At 41.1% G+C, this 26,886-nt stretch overlaps 1 protein-coding gene across 1 annotated transcript; it reads right to left on the bottom strand.

Annotated features, from left to right (window-relative positions):
- Positions 1–564: 564 nt before the first annotated feature.
- On the bottom strand, positions 565–26,734 carry LOC141809430 (ras-related protein Rab-40C). Its single transcript, XM_074696444.1, has 6 exons — positions 25,345–26,734; positions 12,485–12,545; positions 10,743–10,803; positions 10,484–10,561; positions 6,550–6,772; positions 565–4,436 (listed from the first exon to the last, which is right to left on the bottom strand). The coding sequence occupies exons 1-6, from the start codon at positions 25,484–25,486 to the stop codon at positions 4,162–4,164; spliced, it is 840 nt and encodes a 279-aa protein (XP_074552545.1). The 5' UTR covers positions 25,487–26,734; the 3' UTR covers positions 565–4,161.
- Between the last annotated feature and the right edge of the window lie 152 nt (positions 26,735–26,886).

Genomic DNA, 26,886 nt, shown 5'->3' on the forward strand with positions numbered 1-26,886 from the left:
CAGTATATTGACACACTGATATTTTGTGCATGCACTTCTGCACATTTAACGTGTAACACTGTAATCCATGAAGTAATGTTTGAGTAAATAACAAATCTAAAAGTCAAAATCATTAGAAACATTTTAAGGCATTTGTTTGATTCCCAAATTGAAGCCTGGTAAAAAATGGTTTCCATAGCCGATATGGACTCAAAACTGTTTTGAAATGTCAAATAATTGGGTTTGAAACACATAATCAAAATGTTACCTGGATTGGAGTGGAGGGTTTTGATGAAAAGTAGGGCCAAAAATTAAAAATACAGTTTCAGTCTGCTGAAATTTGATCATAAGATTCACAATAACAACATAAAAGTTCTTAGTTGTTTCATTAAATGTATTTTATAGTTACCTTTTAACTCTGTGCTTTTGAATTTGTTGCCACTAGTTGTTTATAAGTGGCCTGAGTCTTTTTTTTTCTCCAGATGTGTCGTGAAACGTCCAGCAGATGGCATCCTTCTCAAATGAAACAAACTACTTCAGAACAGCAAGTCAAGGTAAACTCCAAAATCACTCAGCAGAGACATCTTGACTCCAACATTCAATAGTTTTATTGTGAAAAAGTCAGTCTCTTCAGCCCCTTGCCTTGAAACTGTACAATCAATAATTTAAAATAAGAAAAACGGTCAGCTTGGTGTTTAAACAACATTCACACACACTCACTCACTCACTTCAGATTACTCAGCAGCTTCAGCCACAAACCAGAGTAGTGTATTATGTTTTTTTTTTTCGTTATCACAACAGTCTGCTCCTCTGTACAAACACTGAATACATCAGAGAGTGTCCCTGAATCTTTCACCGTCCTACACAATCATCTTTAAAAATGTCTCATGAAATATAAAATCTGTTCAGGGAAACACAAACACTGAGGGGAAAAGAAGATGAAGATCCAACACAAGGAGGGAGATGGGAGGAAGATACGACACGAAAACAATGAGGGCGAATGTGCTCTACAAGTCAGCAGCAACAAAAACCTAAGAAGGAAAATTTTACTAAAAACTTGGCATTTCTCTGCTTCTGCTCTTATAAAACACTGATGGTGACAAAACAAAACATGAGCTGATCTAAAAACTCACCTTCACTCTTTAACCTCCTGACTGTAGAGAAAATAAGATTCTCATAAAGCCAGATTAAAACTCTTGATTATTCTGCTTTTAAAAATGTGTTCTCAATATATTATTGCAGCTTCTGGTTTTAATTCCTCAAACCAAAAAGTCTATCAGCTGTAGAACCAACAATAATCACTCTCCTTACAAGCTGAGGTGTCACAAGACAGCAGAACTATTTTTGTTTGAGCAGAAGTCAAACCATAGATTTTAGGTTCAAATGATTCACTGCAAACACTTTGAAGCAAGCTGAAGATCATTGTGACAGTGTTTCTGGATCAATGAAAGCTTCCCTTAAGCAGAGAAGCTTTGCTGAGTGTGTCAAGACATGTCAAAGTCTAAAGACTGAGACAACTGTGATCAGAGCAGGAGGAAGAGGAGGGGAAAAGATGAGGAGTTCAGACTGGACTAGGAAAAACTGAGGAGGAGCAACCAAAATCAAACTCAAACAAGATAAAACAAGAAGCAGCCAGGCAGATTTTTTATATAAGAGGAGAATAAAAGATAGCAGAGGAGAGGAGCACAGAGAAACAAACCACTCTGAGCTTCCTGAGGAGGAGCAGCGAGGAGGATGAAAGAGAAAGAAAGACAGAGAGACGCAGCCAGGGCGTACTGATGAAGCCCTCCAGAGATCTCTGAAAAGAGCATCTATTATTCAGCAGCTATGAATCATGGGACAGCAAGCAGGCGGAGGCGGTGGAGCAGATCAGAGAAGGGGGAGAGAGAAGAAAACATGCTGCGTTGGTTCCCGTGGGAGATCCAGTCGGAAAAGGTTTGGTGTTAAAAAAACAGCGACGGGGAAGAGTTCACGTGTTGGAGTTTGTTTAGACTCGACTGTCGGATCATTTTTTCACCCACAGGATGTGACACAGTGGGGACATGTAATAATGCTGTTGAACAATATTTACACCTGGTCCACCTGTGTTTGTGGTTCTTCCCACTTGACCTAAACGCAGCATTGAGAGGAAATGCATCAGGTTGAGTATAAAGCCTGTTTGCTGTTTGTTAGATCGGTGCTTCCAGATAAATATGACTAAATGTTCACCGTTAAAGTTTTTTAAATGGGTTAAAATAGTAAAGACTATTTTGAGAGTCGACTAATCCATCAATTTTACTGGAATTAAGTGTAGGAATGGTGAAAAATCACAACATAATTTTCACCCTTGACAAAATGTCTTTCTTTGGAGCCCCAAATTTTAAATCTACTATTATTCAAAAACACAGTTTAAAGTGTCTTAAAAAGCAATGTTTTGGCATTTTTGCTCCAAAATTGATTAAACCATGATATAAAACATTAAAAGAAAACCATTAATGAGAAGAAATAGCTTGAAAAAATTTCTTGTTCAAACCTCAGAAAAAGGTTGTTTTTGTATGGTAGCCTGTAACGGACAAACTGAACAGTCGCTCATGCAAGCCTCATAAGGGGGACGTGTTATCTTAAGATCTGCTGTTTCACCATAAGACAACACTGAATCCTGCACAAACACCTGGTCCTTCACAGTGACACAGGGTCTATCTGGCCACACAACAGGGGTATCTGTTTACTGTCAACACTTTACCTGAACACTCCTCATTCCTTGCTCCTGTCCAGCTACTCTGACCGGTTTCTACTTTCCCTCATCACTGCGTCTCCACCTGGAGCTACGTTTTTCAGGCCACCTCAGAAATCCGAGCTTCCTCTCCCTCTGGGTCTAACGCTGAAACAAACGTATGGAAACACATGAGGTCAAAGCATAGAGGGGGTTTCACGCTCAGACTGGAAATGGGTTATCACCCCAAACACTGGTCTCTGCAGGCATTACATTTTTAAAGTATCACATGTCAACAAGAACTTCTCAACCATCAATCCGGGCCAAAACACTGCTTGATTCACTTGCCTTATAATCTTTGCATTGTTAACATTTGTGTTATTTTCTATAATTTTGGAGGGCAAACAGTAAGAAGAGTTAAAAATGCTCCAAAGTCTAAGTACACACCATAAACTAACTCGTTTTTACCGATCAGCTTCAACAGCCATAAAAAGTTAAGTTAAACAAAACACTTGAGGGATAAAAGCAGCAAAACATCACATCAGAGAAGCTTGAAGCGTGAAATATTCATGAGCTTTACTTGAAATAGGATAACCAAATCAAGAGCTGGATATCATTTTTCCATCAAGTGGCTCAGTTCATCAATCTGACACCTCAGTAAAATCATGTCTACAGTATGTTTTAACACATTTAGTGAATTTGTGATGAGATTTGATTTTTTGCTGAACCCACATCAGGTTCCTCTGCTGTGAAGTGGTGATGGTAGTGCGGGGTGAGTGTTTGTGTTACGACCTGCACGACCTTCACCCAGCTTCACCACCGTTCCCCTTCCCCGAGTGTTCCTCATTTTCTAACAAGTGTTCAAACTCATCTGTTCACACCAGCTGGGGATAAATAATGATCAGTAACCGACTGACTGCTTATTAGTGTCTCGCTCATTAACTTATTGGTCGGTAAAACAGCCCATGTGGGAAGAAGAGGTGTAAATATAAACAGACAGACAGACGGACGAACAGAAACGTGAGACAAATAGGTGAAGAACCGTTCTTGAGGTGATTTCTGTGATGCACAGACACAAACCGTGGCGTGCGTCTTGTCGAGGAACTAAATACAGTTGCTTGAGTTGGTGAAGGATTTTTGTACATGTAGTTAAATCTCAAGCAGACGAGAGTGAATCCAGAGTCTCTTTCTCTCATTCATAGCAGTTAGAAGTGGTGAGAATCGGGTCTGTGGAGACCTTCATGTTTACAGTTGTTCTCTGAAGTCCTCAGGCACCTTCTTGCACCTCTCTGTCCACCTGCAAAGTATTTTTTAAACACAAAGATGAGAGGTAGTGCTCATCCATCCCTTTATCCATCATTCTGCTCCTCAGCTCTTCAGGCAGGGACGTGCTCCTTTCTTTCAAAAAATCAAAACCTGTATTTCCGTCTCCTGATCTCATGCTGTGCGTCATTTTTTGTCTCTAACCCCGCCCCCTGCTAATCGCCCAATTAGGAGATTTTACAGTTGTTGCGAGTGCAGTTCTGCGGAGGGCTCTGTGGTGGACGGATGGACTTGGAGCGCTTCAGGCTGTTGCCTTTAGAGCCACCGGCAGGGTTGGCCAGCGAGTACGAGCGTCCATGCATCATGACGGCGTTCATGCCGTTAGCCATGGAGAAGGACTTGAGGTGGGACTTGATGGCGACTGGGAGTGGGAGCTTGTCGATGAGATGGACCGGCGTGCACGACACGATGGCTCTACAGCAGAGGTCCTGTAGGCTGAAGACTGCAGAGAGGAGGGCAGAGGTTAAGAGGTTAGCACTCAGGCCTTAAAGGTCCCATATTATGCAAAAATCACTTTATTAAGTCTTTTAAGTGAAATTTGTGGGTCTTTGGCTTTCCTCCCAGCCCACAAAATGTGATATTTAATGACAAAACCTGTTCTTAGTAGTGCTTGTGAATGTAAAATCCTGACCTAAAACGAGCTGTTTGGAGTTTCCAGGATTTGCCGACGTCAACAATTCCCTTTTTTGACCAATCAGGAGCAAGCCTGACCTGATTGGTCCAACGGCGCAGATACCCCGGACACCCTCCCCGCCCACTCACCTCCCCAGGAGGAGAATGCAAAATTTGAAGAGCCATCACTGCTCTGTTTTTGGCTGTAAACAGCCACATAGTTCCATGCACAAGCTTCCCATCTCAGGAGAAGACAAGACTAAGTGACTAGAGTTCATTTATGAGGGAACTGTGCCAGCTACACTCAGTAAAACTGTGCATGTGTGTGCTAGTCACTGCTTTTCCAACTTTGGACAGTACAACAGAGGGCTAGCGAATAGACTGGTCCTGAATCCAGGTGCATTACCAACCATCCTCCAACAAACCTGGGACCCTGGACATGTGAGTATTTTAAATGCTGTGTGCTGTGGAGCAGATGTAAGAGCTTTTCCTCAGTGTCCCCCCTGTCTCTGTGTTAGCTTCAGGATGCTAACTTTAGCTGCAGTTAGCCTGTTGTATTAGCCTGTAATGTTACGGTAAACGAGCTTCACTGTTTTCTAAACATTGTGCACTTGGAGCACGTGGCATGGAAGAGTGGGGTGGTGTCAGTGGTGGCTCATTTACATATGAAGGTCACGCCCACTAAATCAGAGCGTTCTGAACAGAGGGGCTATGAGAGCCTGGAAACAATGCTGCTGTGCTTGATTTATTGGCTTTTTGGACCAAAACATGTTACTACCATTTCATGAAGACATCAATGATCCATATTAAACTGCAGAAAAGGAGCAGAATATGGAACCTTTAAGCTCCCTGAGAAGAGTAGAAAAGCATCTAACAGACTGATCAATGATGTGAGGAGGCTCTCAGACTTTTTATGACCTCAAAAGAACAAAAGATAAGTGATTTATTTTGTATCCAGTCAACTGTTAATCAGCCATTCTCTAAGGTTTAGCAGAACACCACTTCAGCCTGATTTCCTCTTTAATTACAGACAAAACGATGACAGGCATGAGGGAGAATTAATTAGCCTATGAGGCGATGTGTCATCCCATCAGACGGCTGAGGCACATTAGCAGAGCGCGGCCTCTAGAGTGCTGAATATCCAGTGAAGAGCGGTTAATCCAGCTGAGATCGTATTGTTATTCAAAAAGACAGATTTAATTCTAACAAATAAATCCTGACTAATCACTGCTGCAAACCAATAAATTCTGTATTAGAGGCCGGTAATGACTTTTTATTTCATTTCTCTGTTTCCAACACTGTCTCCATGTCTTAGAGTCCCTGACTACAGCTATCTTACTGCTCAATGCTGCAGAAATGAACTCTAGACATGAGATGTCTTCAATATTTCTGTACGTCTGCGTCCTTTTTCTCAAGGTTTTTATAGGAAGCCTTGAGGAAGTTGCCTTTTCTGAGCTGCTTTCAAATGGCTTCATGAGACTAAAGAGGATATTAGGGAGATTAAAAGGCTCTGCGCTACATTAAAAAGAATTGGGACATTAGTGGTGATGACAGAAACCTTGGAACCATTAAGAACATTAGCTTTTTAAAATTTGGCAGAGAAATCAGAAATCTAGTCTAGTATCCAATTTTTGTTTCCAGGGCTCAACCCTGCTGTCATTTCTCTTTAAGTTTTCTTTTACCACAGCATAGAAAGAAGTGGTATGTTTTTATTCCACTCCTCGGAAAAATCCCATCAGCTCTTTGTAAAGAGAACTAGGGCAGTGTTAACATCTGACTCAGTGAGTCTTTGGTGTTTCCTCTGTTTCCTCACCCTCGCCCACTCTCTGCTGTCAGGTCTATAAAACGAATCAATCTTTTTAACATTTCTTGATGGCCTCCTTCTTTTGGAAACTTCTTCAGAGTCGTTCAGTTTCCACAGTTCACCAAACTCGTCCACTCACCCCGGTTCGGTTTCCAGAACTTCTCCATGCCGTGCCTCATCAGGACGATGCGCGACAGCTCCGTGAACGACTCGATGACGTTGAAGTTGCACAGAGGGCTCACCTCGAAGAAGGTCATGCCGTTCTTCTCTGCGTACGCCCTTGCCTGCTCAGTGGGAACCTGCCGCTTGAAGGCCAGGTGCAGACGGTTACCGACGAGGATACGGGGCACACCTGGAGCATGCTGGGAATGAAAATCAGACATGGGAGAGGATTAACAGAAGCTGGAAATCAAAGGGAACTTATCTGTTAAAACCTCTTTTAACACTTAAACAGAGTCTTAGTTTGATGAAGTCTTGATGCAGCTCTGCTTTAAAAGAGCATTTTCAATGAGACACCTTTGACTAAATGAGTTCAAATAAACCAAAAATAGAATCAAATCACCAAACACAAAAACAGCAGCTCTGTTTTTCCACTCCTATTTCTACAACATCTAACAACACGGTTGTCATATTCTGATTAAATTCTGTCAGCTACACAGCATCTCTGCTTGTTTTTCAGCACGAGACAGAGAAGAGAGTGAATTAAAGATGCTGCATTCATAAAAAAAGGACCTGCAGAGGTTTGTTATTAATTCAACAAGCTCAAAGAGGAAGCTTGAGTCTCATCCTGCCGCTCAGGCTCATGTCCCTCTGATTCCTCCCCCGTCTGTTCTGACAAACTGGATAAAACATGATGGTATCAAAAGGTCGCCCTCTCTCCTCCTTCACTCCTTCTCTCCTCCTGACTGTCACTGCTCATCAGCCTCTCCTCTGTGAGGCCTCTCTCTTGCCTTTTCATGCTCTGAGGCTCTGCACAGAGGTTGCTCCTGCAGCAGCAGCAGGGGGAAGAGAACCAGCTTTAACATCTATAACCAAAGCAGGAGGTTTTTACAAGCTCCAGACTTTGTTCCTTGAGTGTCCATAAAGATCACAAGTGATAAAGTGTCTGACTCATCTCACATTATCACAACAGACGCTCCTAAATCCAAAGACTCCCACATTCAAAAGAGAGGTCTCAAGTTTGTATGGCATGTCTTCAAATGTTCACCACGGTTTAACTTTCAGCGTACACATAGTTTCCATCTTCTCCATCTGACCACCTTCACTCTGCTGCTGACCACACCACGTCTGCGGAGGTGGAGCAGGAAAGAGCAAACTGAAACATACATTCCACAGGCTGAAAATATCTCACACACACATACACACACAGGACATCCTTTTTTTCCAAGTCAGCAGGAAGGACATGATGAGAGTAGCCCACACAGCTACACACACACCCACACACACACACAGATGTGGTTGTCTTCAAGTGGTTCACTTAACTCCCTCCATTGACCCTTTGTTCCATCTCATAGAAGTGGAACGTTTTTATAATTGCTGAGGTCTAAAAGCAAAGGGATAAAATCAAATTAGTCGCCTGGTGTCACGTGGAGACCCAGCAACATTTTTAAAAAACTGAACAGATCATTACTGTCCCAAACCCCGACAAATAAACTAGGGCTGGGATGATACGCTATTTTTGTGATTAGATTCTGTAACAATTTTTGGCGTGTCGATTCAATTTAAACTGCTATTTTTTGATTTATTATGATTTTTAGTTTGCTTTGTCGACACCAGACCATGTGAAAAAGTTAAATGATGGTAAATGATAACAATGCCTAGTAGAGCCCGACCGGTTATGCCTGTCACCAATTAATCAACATCTGCCAAAATGGAGCAGATTATAAAAATTTTTGCTCCATGGAGATTCTGTCGCTCCTGTTGCTGTGTGTCTGTGTGTTGGGCTGCACACTGCCCGAGTGCCCGCCCTCTCCGTCCAACATTGACGTTTTAACATCGAGTGAGTTGCTTTTTTGTGAGATAAACAGAGATAGATACTACTGTGAATTCATATGTCCACCATTATCTTATGTAAGACTATAATACAGCGTTTTCACGTCGTGTAAGTTGCTCATTGTGTTTTAGTTTTAATTTTTTTATACTTACTGTGTTTAAAGTTTGACTTATTTATTTAAGGTGTTTACAGTTTGACTTCTTAATTTATTATTGTTTTTACAGCTTGTTCTTATTTATCATTGGTTAATACTACAGTTCTTATGTTGACAGTTTTATAACTTAAGTTCCTTGGTTTAATTTAATAGTGTTCTGCCTCTGGCTTGAATCATATGGGTATTATAATGATTTGTGTTTATATACAGTATATATCCTGTGTAGATCAATGAATTTATTGTATATATCAGCCGATATATTGGATATAGGCCGATATATTGGATATTGGCTTTTTTTTTGCCCCCAGTATCGGTATCGGCATCTGCCCCAAAAATCCCATATCGGTCGGGCTGTAATGTCTAGGGATGCACCGATATAAAAATTTTGGCCGATACTGATATCAATATCAATGTTGCTGTTATGGCCGATAACCGATATTTACCTATATCAATACTGGTTAAAAAAATAAAAAAATCTGAGTTGATGTGCTAAGGAAGTTCTGAGAGAAAGAGCGGCACGACTGTGAGAAAAGACGACCATGGAGAGGATCAAAGGATGTAGTGCCCGAGATGAACGTGATCAAAAAAGTACATTTGGTCTGTTTTTTGGATCAAAAACAGGAAGACAGACATAAAAGAAGAGAGTCCACTCTTCTTAGGTAGTTTTGGTGTTTACATAGTCATAGAAAACGATATTATTTGAGTCTTTGAAAAATTGTTTAAGATGCTCTGAAAATGGCGGGCAGCTAATGAGTAGATATCAGCCCACTTTTAGACATAAGCCGATGACAATATGTTAAAAAAATTACCAACATCGGCAGATAACGATATTGATACCGATAAATCGTGCATCCCTAGAAATGTCTAAAAATGATAAATCATGCATCCTTAAATTTTTTTTCCCATAATATGCACATCACGTGAGTCAGAAGCATTACACCTAGATTTAGGCAAAACCTAAATATCGCATTGAAGAAACGGCAATGGAAACACCACATTTTCGAAAAACCTCTCAAATTTGGCTAAAAAGTTTTTACGCTCTCATGAGGTGGTTTTTCAGAAATTTTGATACTGAACTTTGTCGCAAAAGTGCAATGGAAACACCTTTACCGGTCATTGTGATTACAAAGCTCCTCCGTCACCTCCTCGTACGCGTCCACTGCCACACAAACAGACTGCAGCATTCATATTTTATCAGCTCTGTTCTTATTTATACGTCCAATGCAGATGTTTGTGTTTTTGAACGACACTTGTGTGTCTGTGTGAGAGGGAGTATGTGAGCTGGAGATGATTTTCATTCAGTGTTTTGTTCCTGCCAAAAGTTTGACCAGTGAATAAAAACACTAATGTTCATGAATCAGCATCATCATCAGTGCAGCGTCTGGACGGACGTTACACTGATGATGATGCTGACTACTTAACTCAACTCAAGTTGTGGGCAATTCTAGCCGTAATGGAAACACCAGCAAGGCACAATTGTTCTTTATCGAAACTTCAAAAATATCGCTTTAATTTGCGAAAAAGTGTAATGGAAATGCATCTAGAGAGAAACATTTCACCCTCTGCTAGAGAAAAATGGTAACTTTTTTCCAATCCAGTTTATAAACAAAGACTGAAATGAAGAATTTGGATTTGGAAAAAAAAAACATTTTTTTGACCAAGAATCCTGATTTTGATATTTGTAAAAAAGAAAATCCCGATATATGGATTTGATTTTTTCTCCCACCCCTAAAATAAACCCTGACAAAGAATCCCTGAAAAAACAAGTCTTAGGGATAACTCTGAAATCAGGTACCACATTTTAAGCTTCTGATGTGGTTCAGCAACTTTCAACTGTCTCTTCAAAATCTGACTCACTCCCCTCATGAGTCTAGACAGAGCTGCCAACATCCAGTCATAACAGATCCACTCATCTCCTGGACTCACCTCATCAATCTCTCTGATCCACCTGTCGATTCCATCAAAGGACCACCGGTTAGTGATGTCGTACACCAGCAGGATCCCCTACACACACACACACATAAACACACACAGAATAAACAACACGTCTCTGAGCAGCAGAGTAAGCACAACAGCTGGTTTTTAAATCTGCATTTGATCGATACAATCACAGATAAACAGGCCGCCAAGAGACTCGAGAGCAGAGTGAAGCAGCTCTCAGTTCAGTCCAGTTATGTTTCCTCACCTGAGCCCCTCGGGAGTATGAGCGAAAGATGGTGCAGAACCTCCCCTGTCCCGACGTGTCCCTGAGGAGGAAAAGAAACGACACAGAGAGAGATTTAAAGTCAGCTCACATTTCCTCAGCTGCAGGGATGGAAAAAGAGACGCTTCAGCATTGAGGACAAAACGTTGGCCTGGAAACGAGTCTGACTTTCTCATCCAAAAATGTCTTCATCGCTTTTGGCAGAGCAGCAGTGATCAAACTTTCATGTCCTGGCTCAGAGAAGCAGAGAAGCAGCTCCCCAAACTGAGCACAACAAGACGAACAACGTGAATAAATTCACACTGATCATCAGGATCCATGTGGTACATTCGTTTGAGTGCTGGTGCTCTGCAGAGCGACTGTTTTTAATTTGTTTCAAGTCAAAACGAGTGAATGTCAGAGTGCTGCAAGCTGCAAGTTCATCACTGAAATCTTCATTGATCTGACATTTTTAACTCACGTCTTTCCTGGTTTTTACGATCTATTCATAGACCACAACATAAACTAAAAGTGGATGTTAATGTTGGTATTAATCCACCTCATCTTTCTCACACTTTTCATCGGGGAGTATTTTTAAGGCTGGTCACATTTTACACTTTAGTCTTTGGTTTTGTGTAGACTTACAAAAGCTGATGTCCCAGGAACAAACACCTCCCTATTCCCAGAAAGGCTTTATTTCATTCTCTACAAAACAACAAACACACATATTTAATAAAGGATCATGTGAGGGGGGATTTGGGTGCAAAAGGATTTGGGATGAGATTTAAATTTGTTATAATTCACCTCACACTGTGAGTCTAATGCTTATTTAACCTAGGATAACAGAAAGTTTGGAAGGAGAAAGAGGAATCTTCTGAGCTCGTATTACTCTGGCATGAGATGATCTTTTTGTTGAGGTGTGGTGAGAAAATCTGCACAAAATAACCAACAGATCGAAGAACTCGTGTGTTCTCTGTCAGGACATGGTTGTAGTTTCCCAACCCTCAAGAACAAGAAGGAGTACTAGACGTTCCACCAAAACTTTTTGTTCTTCACAGTCTATTACGTCTAATTTGGAGTAAAAACAGGCCACCTCTGAAGTGGTTTTCTTTGTGTTGCACAATCTGAATAAACAGCCCCTTTGTTGGTGTTATTTTCAGGTGTGGATTAATCCACATTTGGTGTCGGATTAGTGAATTGGTTCAGTATTTGGGGCGGCAGGAGGATGGTGTATATGTGACTGAGTCAAAATAAATAACAGAATGTAGACACAGATGGCAGAGAAGGCAGAAATGGAAAAAAAACACATGATGAAGCAAAGAATGGTAGAAGAAAAGTCAACATCCAGACTGAGAGAGAGCTGTGTGATGGTGGAAAGAGGAGAGAAGATTCTCCTTCAGCAAACTGCGTCTAAACTTCTGCATCCACAGGGAGGACGAGGCGTTGCTGCTTCGCTGAGGAGTTGGATTCTTTGGCCTACTTCCACCAAACAGGCCGGGAGATACACTGCAGAGTGGCTTTACTGACAGCTACATGTTTCTGCTGCATCTCCACTGATAGTGAATATTAGCCACGCAGGGATCTGTGTGTGTGTGCGTGTGTGTGGAGGGTTGTCTTGTCTGGCCTTAAAAATTTAACCTTGTTGCTCTGAGTAATCTAAGGGAACACCCCAGAAAAAGAGCAGCCGTGTCTCTCTATTGTTCAGACAACAAGAGGTTTTTGTTACAGCTGTGATGTGTGCTTACCAAAGCTCCAGCTTCACTCTCCTCCCGTCCAGAAGGATGGTGGTGGTTTTGTAGTCGATACCTGAGCAGAGAGATAAAAGAATCCAAAGTTAGGCAGTGTTTAACTATTTTTTAAGACATTTTTTAGAGCGAGTCATTCTGATGCAAGAAAAGACGTTAAATTCTTCCGTTACTAACTCTTTTTTGAACATTTATAGCTGTCTGTTACCACACTTAACCACACACCTTTTGTTTTGTTACTTTGAAGGTAGGCCTGTCACGATTACAAATTTTGCTTGATGATATTTTTCCAAAATATTATTGCCAACAAACGATATTATTGTCAATATTATTTTGATTTTTTTTTCTCCATTTTTTCATTGATGTAATTATGATAAATGGGATAATAAAGTGAGTACACCATATCAAAAGTAAGAAACTTTAATTTCTTAATGGTATTTAACTGTAATTAAAAGGTCAGGATCTTTTAAATAAAATAAATTAAACAAAAACTATAATAAATTTAACAAACAAGGAAGAGAAAAAATACAATGAATATGAAATTGACTCTCTTTTAAAAAAAAATACATGTCAGTGAAAATAATTAATACTAATCAAAAACAATAAAACATAGACCCTGTCTCTAAAGAAAAAACGAAAAGACTCCCCCCCAAAAAAACCCACAACAATAAAAACTGTAGCCTAAATAAAAGGGAGTTTATACAGTTCCTGAATTGTTTGTAACATGTACTTTTTCCCAGTCAATTCGTACTGTCTGTCAAACATTTTTAACATTTCTGGCTTTCAACCGTATGGAAGGGCTGCATTTCTTTGGCAATGTAGCTGTCTTTGAGCGCCACCATTTGGCGCTTTTATTTCTATTTACTTCGCAGACCAAAAGCCTCAGTAAGAGCGGATTGTCAAAGAAAAAGGCTCCGCTGCACCTCCCTCTTCTTCTTCTTCTTCTTCTTCTTCGTCGCCACTATTTTCAAACAAATGCGACATATCAGCTCGTTGGTGTTCATGAGCTCACACTTTGTTCATTCTGATAAAAAACAAAATATTCCCACACTGGGACTGTGGCAGGTGGCTTAAGAACCGTATCTTTCGTGTCATTAATCATATTAGCGTGTGTTTCCTCCTTACCCCTCAGGACACTCGCTTCAGCTCTCTACGTGTGTACACGCGAGCAGCCCTGTCTTCACCCCAAAGATCGCATTTTTGACAGATGCTCACTCCGCTATAAATCTGCTAAATCCGCTATAGAACCTATGCACCCCGATGTTAGGAAAGATAGACGTAGTGAGCCATCTTCTCATTCAGCCTCTTTGGTCGAAAGAGAGGAGGAAAGCAAACATGCATGCACGTGTCAGTTTATTGAGGCTGGCAAACTTACCGAGGACGTTTTTATTTATCGTTCAGTTAATTGATTTATTGATTATCGTGACAGGCCTAATTGAAGGACATCACTATTTTATTCTATTCTATTAGGAGGAAAACAGATGATTGTAAGGCAAACGCCACAGCCCAAATGTAAAAATATTTCCGCTAAAAACCAAATGAGCAAGGTGCAGCCAGTGTGCAGCAACAAAAAAAGGCAACACAACAAACTCCCATACCCATCTAAAACACAACCACCCGACCCTGTTTGCCCAGCTAGGGAAGAAACTGCAGATGCAGAGCCTTCGTTCCCACTGTCAACACTCACTGGAAGTTTGATTGACAAAGTACAAACAAACAGACCATCGCAAAATAGTGTGCACTCACAGAAATTGTATTCCGAACACTTTAAACCAAGACAACTGGAGGGTTTATAGTTTGGGATGAAGCTAATGAGGCTAATGAAGCCTCATGACTGAGAGGACAAACGTGTATAAAAATGGCTAGAGATATTTATATTTGTGGTTAATTTGGTCTCAAATTAATACTGTCAATATCGTTTATTGTCAATAACTGTGGGGCAATATATCGTCCAACAAAATTTGTTATTCGTCCAAGCCTACAAAAAACAAAACTTGAAAACTAGAACATTATCAGTCAACAAAAGTAATCATCACGAACCAAAGATGTGGTCATTTCAAAGACAAAACAACAGGACAGATGACCATGACTCAGTCGCAATCAGCTACATCCACCAGCACCAGGAGTGCTTCGCCTGAATGTGCCAATAAGTTTTTATTAAGTTAGCTTTGTAGTCAGCAAACTCACTGTCACACGTGTACATTCCTTTTTCGGACATTATTCCCACAGCGAGTAGTCAAATGATTCACCTCTTCCAGGAGGACAAGTGTCCTTGAGACTCAACTCGCTCCAAAATGTACAAACTATGTTTGGTATGTAGCTTAGTAGTATACCAAGTTTTGTTGAGTGGTGTGCAGCATGTCATGTCATCACACTCCACCCTTTAGAGCATTTAATGCTCACATCAAGTTAAGAACATCTGCACTGCTTGAAAATCAGTTCAGACAATATGAAGCAAAGTAGTCTTTACAGACTGAACATCACACCTGAAACTCATAACACTTTAACTTATCCTGAGCATATGATCCAGGAGATCTCTCCGCTATATAAACCATGAAATATTATCAACATCAGATGATAATGATTTTTTTTGTTGTTGTTGTTGTTAGGCACCGCCCTGTTGTGGCAGCTCTCTCTTCTTTGTCCGTTTCTTGTATTTTTTACGTCTCTTTTTTGTAATCTTTATATTTGGAGTGCATCATGACTTTGTATGGCTCATTTGTTGGTCATGGACACCAAACTGGTTTTGTCTTCAGTGATATTTTTACTACTCCTGCTCCTGTGTTTGTCTGGAGATCCTTCATGTAACCTTGACCGCATTGTTTACATGTGAAATCAGCTGTTAGCAGCCTGTAGCATGTCAATGCTAACTGGTGCAAGGCCTGATGTCTTCCCACAAGGTGAGGAGAAGGAGGTGAGAATGACGTGCTGGTTCTCAGGTGTGAGCTAAGAAGTAACGACATGGACCTGTCCTTCCATCCATCATTATTGGGAAAATAAGGTCTATCTCCAATAAGATGGACAAGCTAGCTGTGCTAACCCAGCAACAGAGGGAATACCAGAGGGCAGAGTAGCATCATGCTATTCACAAACATGGCTAACAGACCTAACACCTCAATGCTGCTACATTGGAAGAGCTTCACCTGCTGTGAGCAGACAGGATACAGGAGACAGAGACTGAACAGACTGCTGAAGAAGCTCAGTCCTGCACCCTGTGGAAGTGGAGACTGGCTGAACTGGAGAATGATGGACAAGCTGTCATCATATATTCTTACGGACCTTTTTGGACTTTCTATATACTTTCTTACTTTTGTTTCCTTGATTGCTGTTGTGACTCTTGAATTTCTTCCCGGGAAAAAAAAAGTCTATTCTATTCTGTTCTGTTGTATTCTATTTTATTCTATTCTATGATGTTGAAAGAGAGAAGCTAGGAACATGCGGACTTTAATTTCAAAAATAATATTATAACCTAAGTGCTGATGAAAAACTGGACCAAAAACCACAAGAGAGAAAAGAGTGAGGATCAACGATTTAATCAAATTATATTTTTCTTCAGAGTACACTTAAGCTCAGATCTCAGCACAATAAAAATTAAATAAATATTACAAAACCCCCTTTTACGGTTTAACAGTCATGACGTCTGTAGCTGCGTTCACCCCCAGGCGGCCAACACGTCCCTGACTAACCTGTCTGACTGCTACACCTGTCGCCCTGCTGCTCCGTGTCTCCACATGTTCACCAGCTTTCCGCGGCTTTCACTGAATCTGGCAGCACCTGAGGCCAAACAGGTGAACCACTCAGATAATCAGTGTTTCCACAGCCTGGGAGATGTTTATCTTCTGCTAAGCACCAGATTTATGTGTGATTGTGTAAAACGTGTTACAAAATGCTGCTCTCCCTGCCCTGACGCGCTTAAATGGTGTTTGGCTTACTTTTCTACCAAAAACAGGAGCTTAACTGATCTGAGCACGCTCAGTCCTCAGATGGTTTCAGCTTCATGGGTGTGAGAGGAGAATCTGTTGCTCTACTTTGCCACTTGAAGTGTGAATGGATTTCCATAAGCAATGACTGAAATAAAAAATAATCCCCAAAATAGAGGATGACTGAAAATAATTTGTTTGCATCTTTAGTGAAGCAAACCAGACGTTTTAAGGAACAGCAGGAAGAAATGTGTGTGTCTTTTTTTGCGCTCACTCAGTTTGTTTTGAATACACAGCCTTTTACCTGAAGGCAGCCAGCTCTAATGTGAGCTCTGTTATTATTAACACTCCTGGGAAAAAGACCTTAACATTACATCTGTTTCCCAGACCCTCACACATGACTGTGCCTCGGCCTCTGGCAGGTAGCAGCTGCTGGCTAACAACATTAGCAATATCTTCCAATTTTCCAGGCGGTATGAAGCTGCTGCTGCTGGGCTAAAGTGCTGAGCTCAGCCTCGCCTAATTTAATTGGAGTGAGTGCAGAGCTTCGTACCGAGTGGCTCCTCTCCTCTCCTCTCCTTGCGCTGCCAAGGCTCACTTAGATATCCTGGATAATCAATAGCTTCTCTGATGTCTCTGATGTCTTCGCTGAACGCGGCGGCTTCTATTCTAGGACGAGGCTGACTGTGTTTGTTCTGTGGATGTGCTCAAAGCTGTGTGAAGCTTTTAATGTTCACTTTTTGTGTAAGTGTGTCAGAGATGCTATGTTTTAACTCTGTGGTAATGAGATGATGTTTTTTGGGACTGCGCAGAACACAGACTTGTGGGGTGGGCGTTAATGCGAGCATCCTCACAGGAAATGTCATTAGTAGATTTAATTATGAGAAGATTCTCACAAAAAATCAATGAAGAGACTGTTGATGGAAACGTTAACCTCAGAGGTCTGCCTCAGTTTCGTAACTGAGTAAAAGAAAGTAAAGAGATTAAAGGTTTTATAATGCAAGAAATAGTCAATGTTAGGCAACATCTGTACAGATCAGATTTTTTTTTCTGTTAATGTTTCTGGGATGTAATCTTGCAAGTTGGTGCAAAACTGCGACCAAAAGTGAGACTTTGTCCCTCATGTTTATACTTTGCAGTGCTGGGTGATAAATCGTCTGTTGAAAGATAAGTGTTAGGGGTTTTGGATTAAAATCTAGTTTTTTTTCAGTTCTCAAAGCCAACATCCTCTCCGTTTGTTTACTTCCTATAAAGCAAGGCTGTCCAATCTGGGGCCCATGGGCCAAAGTTGGCCTACAAGCATTTTTTTTTTTTCAGCCTGCAGCCCATATTTGAATTTTCATCACATACTTTAAATCAATGTAAATTAATGTAGATATAGTAGTAAGTCTAAAGCAGGTGTCCAGTTTTATTACTATTCCTTATTTTAAAAGGATGGAAAGTGCTCTAGTTTTGTTTGATAGGAGCATGTTGTGTCCCATTTTGTTTAGGTTATTATGCACTGAATGTCTTTAAAGTAGGGCTTTGACTTTAATGCGTTAATTAGATTCATTAATTAAACCGCACATTAACGCGTTATAAAAATCAACGCAAGATTTAACTCATTGGCTGCCAGCCATTTTCAGAGCATCTTGAACGATCTTTTAAGACCCAAATAATAATGTTTTCTCTGACCATGTAAGAGGAGTGGACTCTCTTCTTTTATGTCTTTCTTCCTGTTTTTGGTCCAAAAAATAGAAATTTCAAACTTTTTTGATTGCGTTCACCTCGGGCACTCCATCCTTTGATCCTCTCCATGATCTCCGTCGACTTTCCTCACAATGGCGCTGCTCTTTCTCTGAACTACCGCGACACATCCTCAGTTGGAGCATGAGCTGCCTGAACTTTTCTGACCGGCAGCATCTCGCTGTGCCTCTGTCATCTTACATTTCTCCTCATATCCATGCTGAGCTCTCGTCCAAAGAGCACACTGCTCTCACCCACAGTAGTTTACAAGCAGGATTTTGATTAACAAGCTCCACCAGACTCTGCCTCCCTCTGCTGAAAAATATAATTTACTTCTATAGATGCAGTAAACAGTAATCGAATGTCAATGGCAGGGAACACAGACATTTTAATTAATATTGTCCAGTTGAAAAAAAAACGTCTCTTTTTCGTGTATTCATTCGATTAGTCACGCACTATAATTTTGTAATACCCTAAAATTCAAATTCTTTATGTGGGGACCTTAAGCAGATATAAGATTAAAATCTGATTAATTAGATCAATTAATTACAAATACTGTAATTAATTAATTATTTTTTAATCTCCTGACAGCACTATTTACCACATAATGGCTGATGAATGTACTTGAAAGTAGTGTCCACAAAAAAAACATCTTCTGACCAAAATTAACAGGATTTTGTTGTTTAGCCTTGTGTATGAGAATATTCAATGATTTAGTCTTCTACCAAAATCTGTTTGAATTGAAAAGTGTTGCTTCTGATGTTGAATATTGATGTGATTAAAATGTGATTAATTATGATTAATTAATTACAAATGGCTTTATTAATTCGATTGATTATTTTAATCAAGTCCCACCACTACTTTAAAGACATAGCCCTATCATTTGTGCCATATGGATGTTTAGTAACTTTATGCTGTGAAATACAATAAAGAAAAGTGTTTTCTTGTATGGTAATTTATTTTGCACAATTATGCTACAGCCATATTTGATATCATGCGCTGCAACATGACTACATGTTTAGTTTTGGCCCGAAACCCTTCACCTTGATTTGTTTTTGGCCCTTCACTGAAAAGTGTTTGAGCACCCCTGCTATAGACAAAAACACACCAACAACAAAAATATAGTATCCAGCGTTAATGAAGAGTTTGTTCCCAAACAGGCACAGTGTCACAGTCTCATCAGTGGTTTGGATCTGGTTTGGATTCGTAACATCAGACGTAGAACAAACCACAGTCCTCAGAAAAATCCACTTCACTTCTTGCTTTCATGGATTGTTAGCAGGGTTTTATACTTTTCCAGTGGGCCTAAATAATTCACGTCATGTTTCTGCAGATTAATCCAGGAGGCAAAGTAGGAGAAGAATTTTTACCCCAGCAGGAACCTGGTAGAGAAACACACTACTGTGTGTGTGTTGCTTTATCACAGAGAAAATAAACCTGCAGTGGGTTGTTAATGTGTTGTTAACATGTACATAAATTATGAAACACATAAGTGCTGGTGTGAATGAAATGTGAAGAAGAGGAGTACAGTAAATCACAGCAGAGAGACTCTGTTTACTGTAAAGCTCTGCTCATGTTGAACATTCAGTGTGTCAGTCTGTGCATCGTTCAGCAGGATTATATCAGGTTCAGCTCTATGCTCACCTTTCTACCCCTTAATCCCACTCCTCTTCTCCAGGGCAGCGTCAAGGAGGAAAGAGGAGGAGGGGGGTATCTGTGAGCTGGCCTGCATCCAGAGATAACTGTTGTGTATGGATATGCGACTGTCAACACAGCCAGTCTGTGGTGCAGAGGAACAATGGGCCGCCGTGCCTGCCTGACCCCTGGGGAATATTCCTTTGTTAGAGTAAAGCTGAATGAAAAAAAAAAAGATTTAAGAGTCCCACTTGTCTCGCAGCTGCTCTGAAAAGTGTCTTTTCAGTCTGATTTTGCATTTTAATTGGCTTCAACCCTCCAAGGCTGGCGTTATCAGATGGCTAACATCCACCGACTGTGAAATTCAAAACCTTCGTGCAGTGTGTCAAATTAATCTTCAGATCCTGTCAGATTTCTTTGTTGCTCAGACACACTACAGCTGGACTTATTCTGCCATCATTTAGTGGTGTTCATCATCATTGTTCTGAAACAAAAGACGTACTCTGAAGGTGTTTATCTTTTTCCAAACTGGAGTAGGTTTGGGATATTTGATAGAGAGTGGCGTGTTGTTTTCAATCAAGGGTCAGCGCTGGAAACTACACATTTTACCACAAAGATATTTAAAAAATCATCCCAAAGCTTATAGTTTGGCACAAGCTTTTCTGAGAATAGCCGGTGGCAGGTTTCGTTGCACGGATTGTTTACATCAGATTATTTTCTTTTTCCATGAAATAAATATTACAAATCCTCATGTTACAATAACACAGAAACCGTAATAAAGTGTGCAGCTCTAATGTCCAGTCGTACATCGAAGGAAACCAGTCGTGATATTTTCAAGAGCTGCTCCAAAAACAGGAAGAGCAGCATCAATCACAGCCTGTGGACGATGTCACCCAATTAAATCCTGCTCCTCTCTCCTGATTTTCTCCTCTTGAAATATTCAGGCTCCCCACAAGTCCCCCCGCTAACCCCTCTTTGCCAGAGGGATGGAAATCAATAGCAGAGCTTCTGTCTGCATAAACATCTTGGCTGAAGCACGTTTAGCAGCAGCCTTCGTTTCAGCCCTCCATATTTAATGAAGCTGTTTGAAGGCTTTTGATGTTGCCCGCATCAATTAAGACAACATCCTCAATCAGAGAGGACGCAGCCGGAGCTGGTCAGGCTCACGTTATGAGACAGTTTTTCTTTCCAAGAACAACTAGTTCTCCTTTGGCTTGGTGTTCCAAAACATCCAAGGTTTAATTAGATGCTCTGAGGAAATACATTTAAGCCTGTCAAGTGAAGTTTCATCTCAGAGCATTTATGTTGTTTTCTTTAACTGCACCATGCACTTAGGACATTCAGACAAAAGACTTTATTCCAACTTAACTTTACTTAACTTAACTTAACTTTGCCAATTGTGACTCATCCAGCAGCAGTTTGCCAAATTTTTTTGGTCTTCTGTTATTTCCTAGATACAGAAAATCTAAACCCATGTCCGCATGTAGCCTAATATTATGGAAACCGCATTTATTTCCATACGTTAAAGCCTGTCGCTCACACAAAACCGGAGTTTTACATCACTAAAAGCTATGTTTTCTGAAACTCTGACCTAAGTGAAGATTTTGGAAAACTTCAGTTTCATGGCGCTGGTAAACGGAGTTTTCGGTTCTCAAACGTCACGGCTAAATGATGGGGGCTGATTCTGATTGGACAGCACAGGTTTAACGTCCTGAAAAACACTTCCCATTATGGGTTTGGCATGTGTCAAGCCCAAGCAGCAACCTCTGGTCTAAGAATATGAGACAATGCAGAAGAACTAAAATCTGCTGTTTCCCAAGTGTCAGCTTGAGACTGGCTCCGGAAGTGCCGAAGTCACAAACACACCAAGCCAAAAAAGCTGTTTTCAAAGCAGAAATGAACCTATTTAGTTCAAAAATGTCTCCTGTCTGAGTCGCTAATTTTACGAACTGCACCCACTGTACGGGGGGTGATTTTTTTTTGTATAATTATTAGGATATTAAGATCGCAAGCTTGCCCAATCAGAGGCACAGCTCAGGGTCACGTGACGAACCGGCGCCCTATAGCTGCCACTACCAATATGGCCGCCATAGCCGATGTGCTTCATTTACCATTTCGGAAACAGACGGGTGACTTCGGGGAGACTACGCCCATGTTTTATACAGTCTATGGTCAAGCTGCACTCACCAGCGGATTTTCTGCTGCGTGTCGACAAAAGTATTTTTAAAATGAGGGGAGGGATATTTGTTTTTGATAGTACCCGGCTACATCAAAAAGTTAGTCCTTCAGTGAATGTGGGGGGTTGAAAACACACATGACTTTGGTCTTCATACTGCTGAAGAATGCCAACAGGCAGCACCACTCTTTGGTAGAATTCATTAAGAGATGCGCGCTGGTGAAAAGGGGTCATTCTGCGGACTGATGTATTTTTCATGAACAGTAGCTTTCATCCTGAGGGGAGTGGATGAAATCTGCTTCATCTCACAAACTAAACGGATACTTAGGGAATCATCTTGCATCTCTGATGAGGGACACTTCCCTGAGCAAATATCTTAACGTGCGCATTTTGTGGACACATTTTGCCTTCAAAACCTGAGGAGCTGAGCTGCTTTTATAGAAAAAGAGGAAGAGGAGAGTAAATGAAATGCATGTAATGGAAGTCCTGCTGAGAACCCCATTAGTGTCTCCTAACAAACAACCTATTTAAGCATGATCGGACTGTTCAAAGTGATTCAAAATTCATTTGGAATTCAGTTTTTGATTTATTTTCTTCTTATTCCTTGAAAGAAATGCTGGCAAGTGTTCCGAGAAAGAAGGGAAAATACTTTAGCAACAACAAAGCAAACTCACGTGTGACTCGCTGAAGCTGCAGCAATGTGCTATTTATAAAGACCAAGCCGTGTAAGATACTAAATAGACAATGGGATGAAAAGCAATAAAAATGTCTCTTTCTCTCCTGTGGTTGATCTGCTCTCTTTTTGAGGCTTCACGTTGATAGGTGTGGGGGATTGTGGGTGTTACAGCAGCCGCAGCCCACCAGCTCACTGCAGCAGCAGGCAGTGATCAGATAACTCACAGCCCTGGAGCAGTAGCAGCAAGAAAGGCGGGTGAACTGAGACCTCACACCCAGGGCGGCATCATCTGACTGGGCACGGCTCTATCAGCTCTGCACCACAGAAGTGTTTTCATGGAGCAACAGTAACAAAGGAAATTCCCTCGGAACTAACAATGCAGTTCAATTTGCTTCATTTATGTCCAAATCAACCCTCTACATGATCTCACAGGTACAAGCAGCATACTTGCATCCATGATTAAAGAGATAGTTCAGTTTTTTTGAAGTGGGGTTGTAAGAGCTCTATGTGACCACTAAGGACATTAGATACAGTAGAAAGTTGTCTCCTCTCCCTCAGTAAGACACAGACTGTAATCGATGGTGACGAGGAAATAAGCGCTAACAGGGAGAGACCGTACCAGATTCAAAGGCTATTTTCTCTGCCTACAAGAACTAAAATCAAAAAGTAATACCACAGTTTAAGAGTACGCTACATAAAATATTTTTTAAGTCTTCGGAAATATAAACATTAATCCAGACCTAACTAACTGGTCATGTATCCTTCCCCGCAGCGCTAGTGCACTCTGTCCTTTCAGCTGTAGGGAATGTAAACAAGCTATGCTTCGGGCGCTGGTTGTAGCCTCGTGTAAGTTTGATCAAGTATCATAATTCTTTTGTTTGTACTCTAAGGATTGTGAGGCAGCGTAGGAAATTCAAAATGAGTGACTATGACAGCGACGATGAAGTTCCATTCACTTTGGAACCAAAAGGATACCTGTATGAACCGGAGCACACAGAAGAAGAGCTGCTACAGATGGCGACTGAAAGGAATACAGAGGAAACATCCACGGACACTGGACATCAAGATAGAGTCAGAAATACTCAGTGGTGTAAATGTCTGAGCTGTGACTCAATGCCCACGGATGCTGAGTGTTACTGCTGTCACGAGTGGAACTTGGTTACAGACACTCTTCAGGATTTGTCTGAGGACACTGCTGGCTCTCAAACCGTCTGTATAACTCATCACACAGATTTCCCTGCTCTTCTGAATTCTGGAGTGTCCTGTAACAGCAACAACAACAACAACAGTCGTGGCAGCAGTAACACTCAGCATCTTGATGTCCAGAGTCCGTGGATGTTTCCTCTGTATTCCTTTCAGTCGCCATCTGTAGCAACTCCTCTTCTGTGTGCTCCGGTTCATACAGGTTTCCTTTTGGTTCCAAAAAAAATTGAACTTCATCGTCGCTGTCATAGTCACTCATTTTGAATTTCCTACGCTGCCTCACAATCCTTAGAGTACAAACAAAAGAATTACGATACTTGAGCAGACTTACACAAGGCTACAACCGGCATAACATAGCTTGTTTACATTCCCTACAGCTGAAAGGAGGAGGGGGGACGGAGCGCACTAGCGCTGCGCGGAAGGACACATGACCAGTTAGTTAGGTCCTGATAAATGTTTATATTTCCAAAGACTTAATGCACTTAAAAAATATTTTATGTAGCGTACTCTTAAACTGTGGTATTACTTTTTGATTTTAGTTCTTGTAGGCAGAGAAAATAGCCTTTGAATTTGGTACGGTCTTTCCCTGTTAGCGCCTATTTCCTTGTCACCATCGATTACAGTTTGTGTCTTACTGAGGGAGAGGAGACAACTTTCTACTGTATCTAATGTCCTTAGTGGTCACATAGAGCTCATACAACCCCACTTCAAAAAAACTGAACTATCCCTTTATGTAACTTCTTGCTTGAACACATGTGCATACATGCAGTAAGCTAGAGTTGAATACAGGTGAGGCTGTTAACTGGTTTTGGCACCTTGGTCCCTTTTGAACATGTTTTGAGATGTAAATGACTACTAGAAAACAACAAACTGCAGATAGCTTCAGCTCACAGTCAGAAATAGGTCGTTCTGTGTGGAAATCCTCTCTGTAACACTGTCAATCACTTCGAATAACAATCAGAGACTGTCAGTGGCAAAAACAAGCGTTTATAGGAACATACTTTGATCGCATTTGCCCCGACAGATTACTCTAACAGCCATCACAGCCTGTTGGGCGGCTGCCAACCAAGGCAGTCCAATACAGAAATTTCAAAATACTTTAAACCTATTATGAATTAAGACTAACAGAGGGGCATTTTCCTCTGAGGAAAAAAAAGAAGCAGGATAAGAATCACAAAGGAGATGATACTGCCTGGAAAATATGTGGTGTTTAAAACTGAGGTTTAACCTACTGTCCTGTCAATGAGGTCATAAAGACTGTTGTTTATTTAGAGATACAACCCACCAGCCCGACAACAATGCACAAACAGTCATGACTGTATGACTTGGATCTATATGAATGCTGTGTGTGATGAGCATCACAGGGCTCATTGTGTATTCTCCACAGTCCACGCAGCAAAACGAGAAGCTAGTATTTTCAGGACTTTGTGATGAGCAAGCATGACATAACAGGAGAAGCTCATCATCGCATGAGGGCAAAACAGAACCAAATGATCCCCTATCAGCTGAGACAGGAGTGACTCACCACTACTGTAAGCATACGGAGATTCTGCTGATCCATCCTGCAGGCTGTCCAGGATCTCTCCTTTGCCCACATCGCTGTCTCCAACGAGGAGGAACTTGAGCAGGTAGTCGTAGCTTTTCACTGGGCTGCCCTGGCTGCCCATCGTTTCTCACATCTGAGCCCAGAAGGCAGGGGGTGAAGATGAGGGTTTCTGATCTTCTCCTTTACTCGCAAGGATGTGTAACCAGCAAATCAAGCCTCTTGTGCGTTCCTTTATTGACTTAAACTGAGTCCAACAACATGAAGTCCTTGCTTTTTTCCTGGTTAACTTAACAATCCACGAATACTGTGTCCAAGTAGGTAATTTTCATACTATAAAACCACCAGAAATAGAAAACTTGGGGTAATTTTCTTTATGAAAAATACACTGGGACCCAAGACATTGGCTGTGTTTCCTTATTGCTTAAATTCAAGGGGAAAAATATTGCTCACAGTTGCTGCTCAGTTGACAAATCAAAAACTCCTGTAAACAATCATTTTTAAATAGGTGCAACCACAATAAAAATGAGCTTAAGTTTAGTCTTGAGTCATAAAAAACCTTATCTTAGTGACAGATTACCAACTATTAGGACTAAGAGGAAAAGGCAGAGTCACTTAACCTGCACCCAGACGGGACGACTCCACCAAAAGTCTATGTAGGGAAGAAGAACATGCTTATTGTCTGCAATAATTATCATAACAATCAATGTGGCGGTAGTAGATGCAGTTATTTCACGAGCATATACTTCTGCTAAAATATTTTTCCTGTAAAAAAGGAAACTATCAAAGCTTTAGGTGTTTAGTGCCTAATTGAAGGACGGTTGCTGGCTGAATTAGCAGAGGAACAACAGGCTAGCCCCACCACATACCTCGCTCGTTAGCCTAGCTTGTGCTAACAGAAAGAGCCGTGATGATTAATTAAAAGCAGTGTCAGCGGCTAAGCGTTAGGCCAAACAACAAACAGTCACGTATAATATTGTGTTACCCTTTGTAGGCCAATAACCCACTGGTCAAAACGACTTCACAGCAAGCTAAATGCTAACTGAGCTAGCGCAGCCCGTGTCTCAACTTCAACGGTCGTCCGTGTAATTTCAGGCCCCCTTGTCTTCCTTCAGTCTGGTAACAAAGATTAACGTAACTTCACTGCGTTATATCCAGAATAAAATGGTATCCGCAGTTGTAGTTTTACGTCCAATCCAAATCTCTGTAGATGTAGTCAGTGATTTCAATCGGTGATCTTTCCATTTTTCTCCATTATATCCAATTACAATCACAGCTGTGGCTTCTAAATATCGCAAAACAACACTGAATACGCCGCTGACAGATCGGCTGCTGGCCACAGTGCGCTCCTGTCTCCTCTGACTGTTCCCGCCCTCTCGTAACACGCCCCGCCTCTTCATTCGGTGATTGGACAACATTTCCACTGTGGCCCACGAGAGGCCAGGCATTGGCTGGGAAAAACGTCCATCATAATTTGTTGTCAACAACGCGCAGATGGTAAGGGGAATGTGGATAACAAAGATG

This window comes from Halichoeres trimaculatus, unplaced genomic scaffold (assembly GCF_033239565.1).
Source record: "Halichoeres trimaculatus isolate MK-OKI-2021-1 unplaced genomic scaffold, fHalTri1.1 fHalTri1_scaffold_20, whole genome shotgun sequence".
Taxonomy (NCBI): Eukaryota; Metazoa; Chordata; class Actinopteri; order Labriformes; family Labridae; genus Halichoeres; species Halichoeres trimaculatus.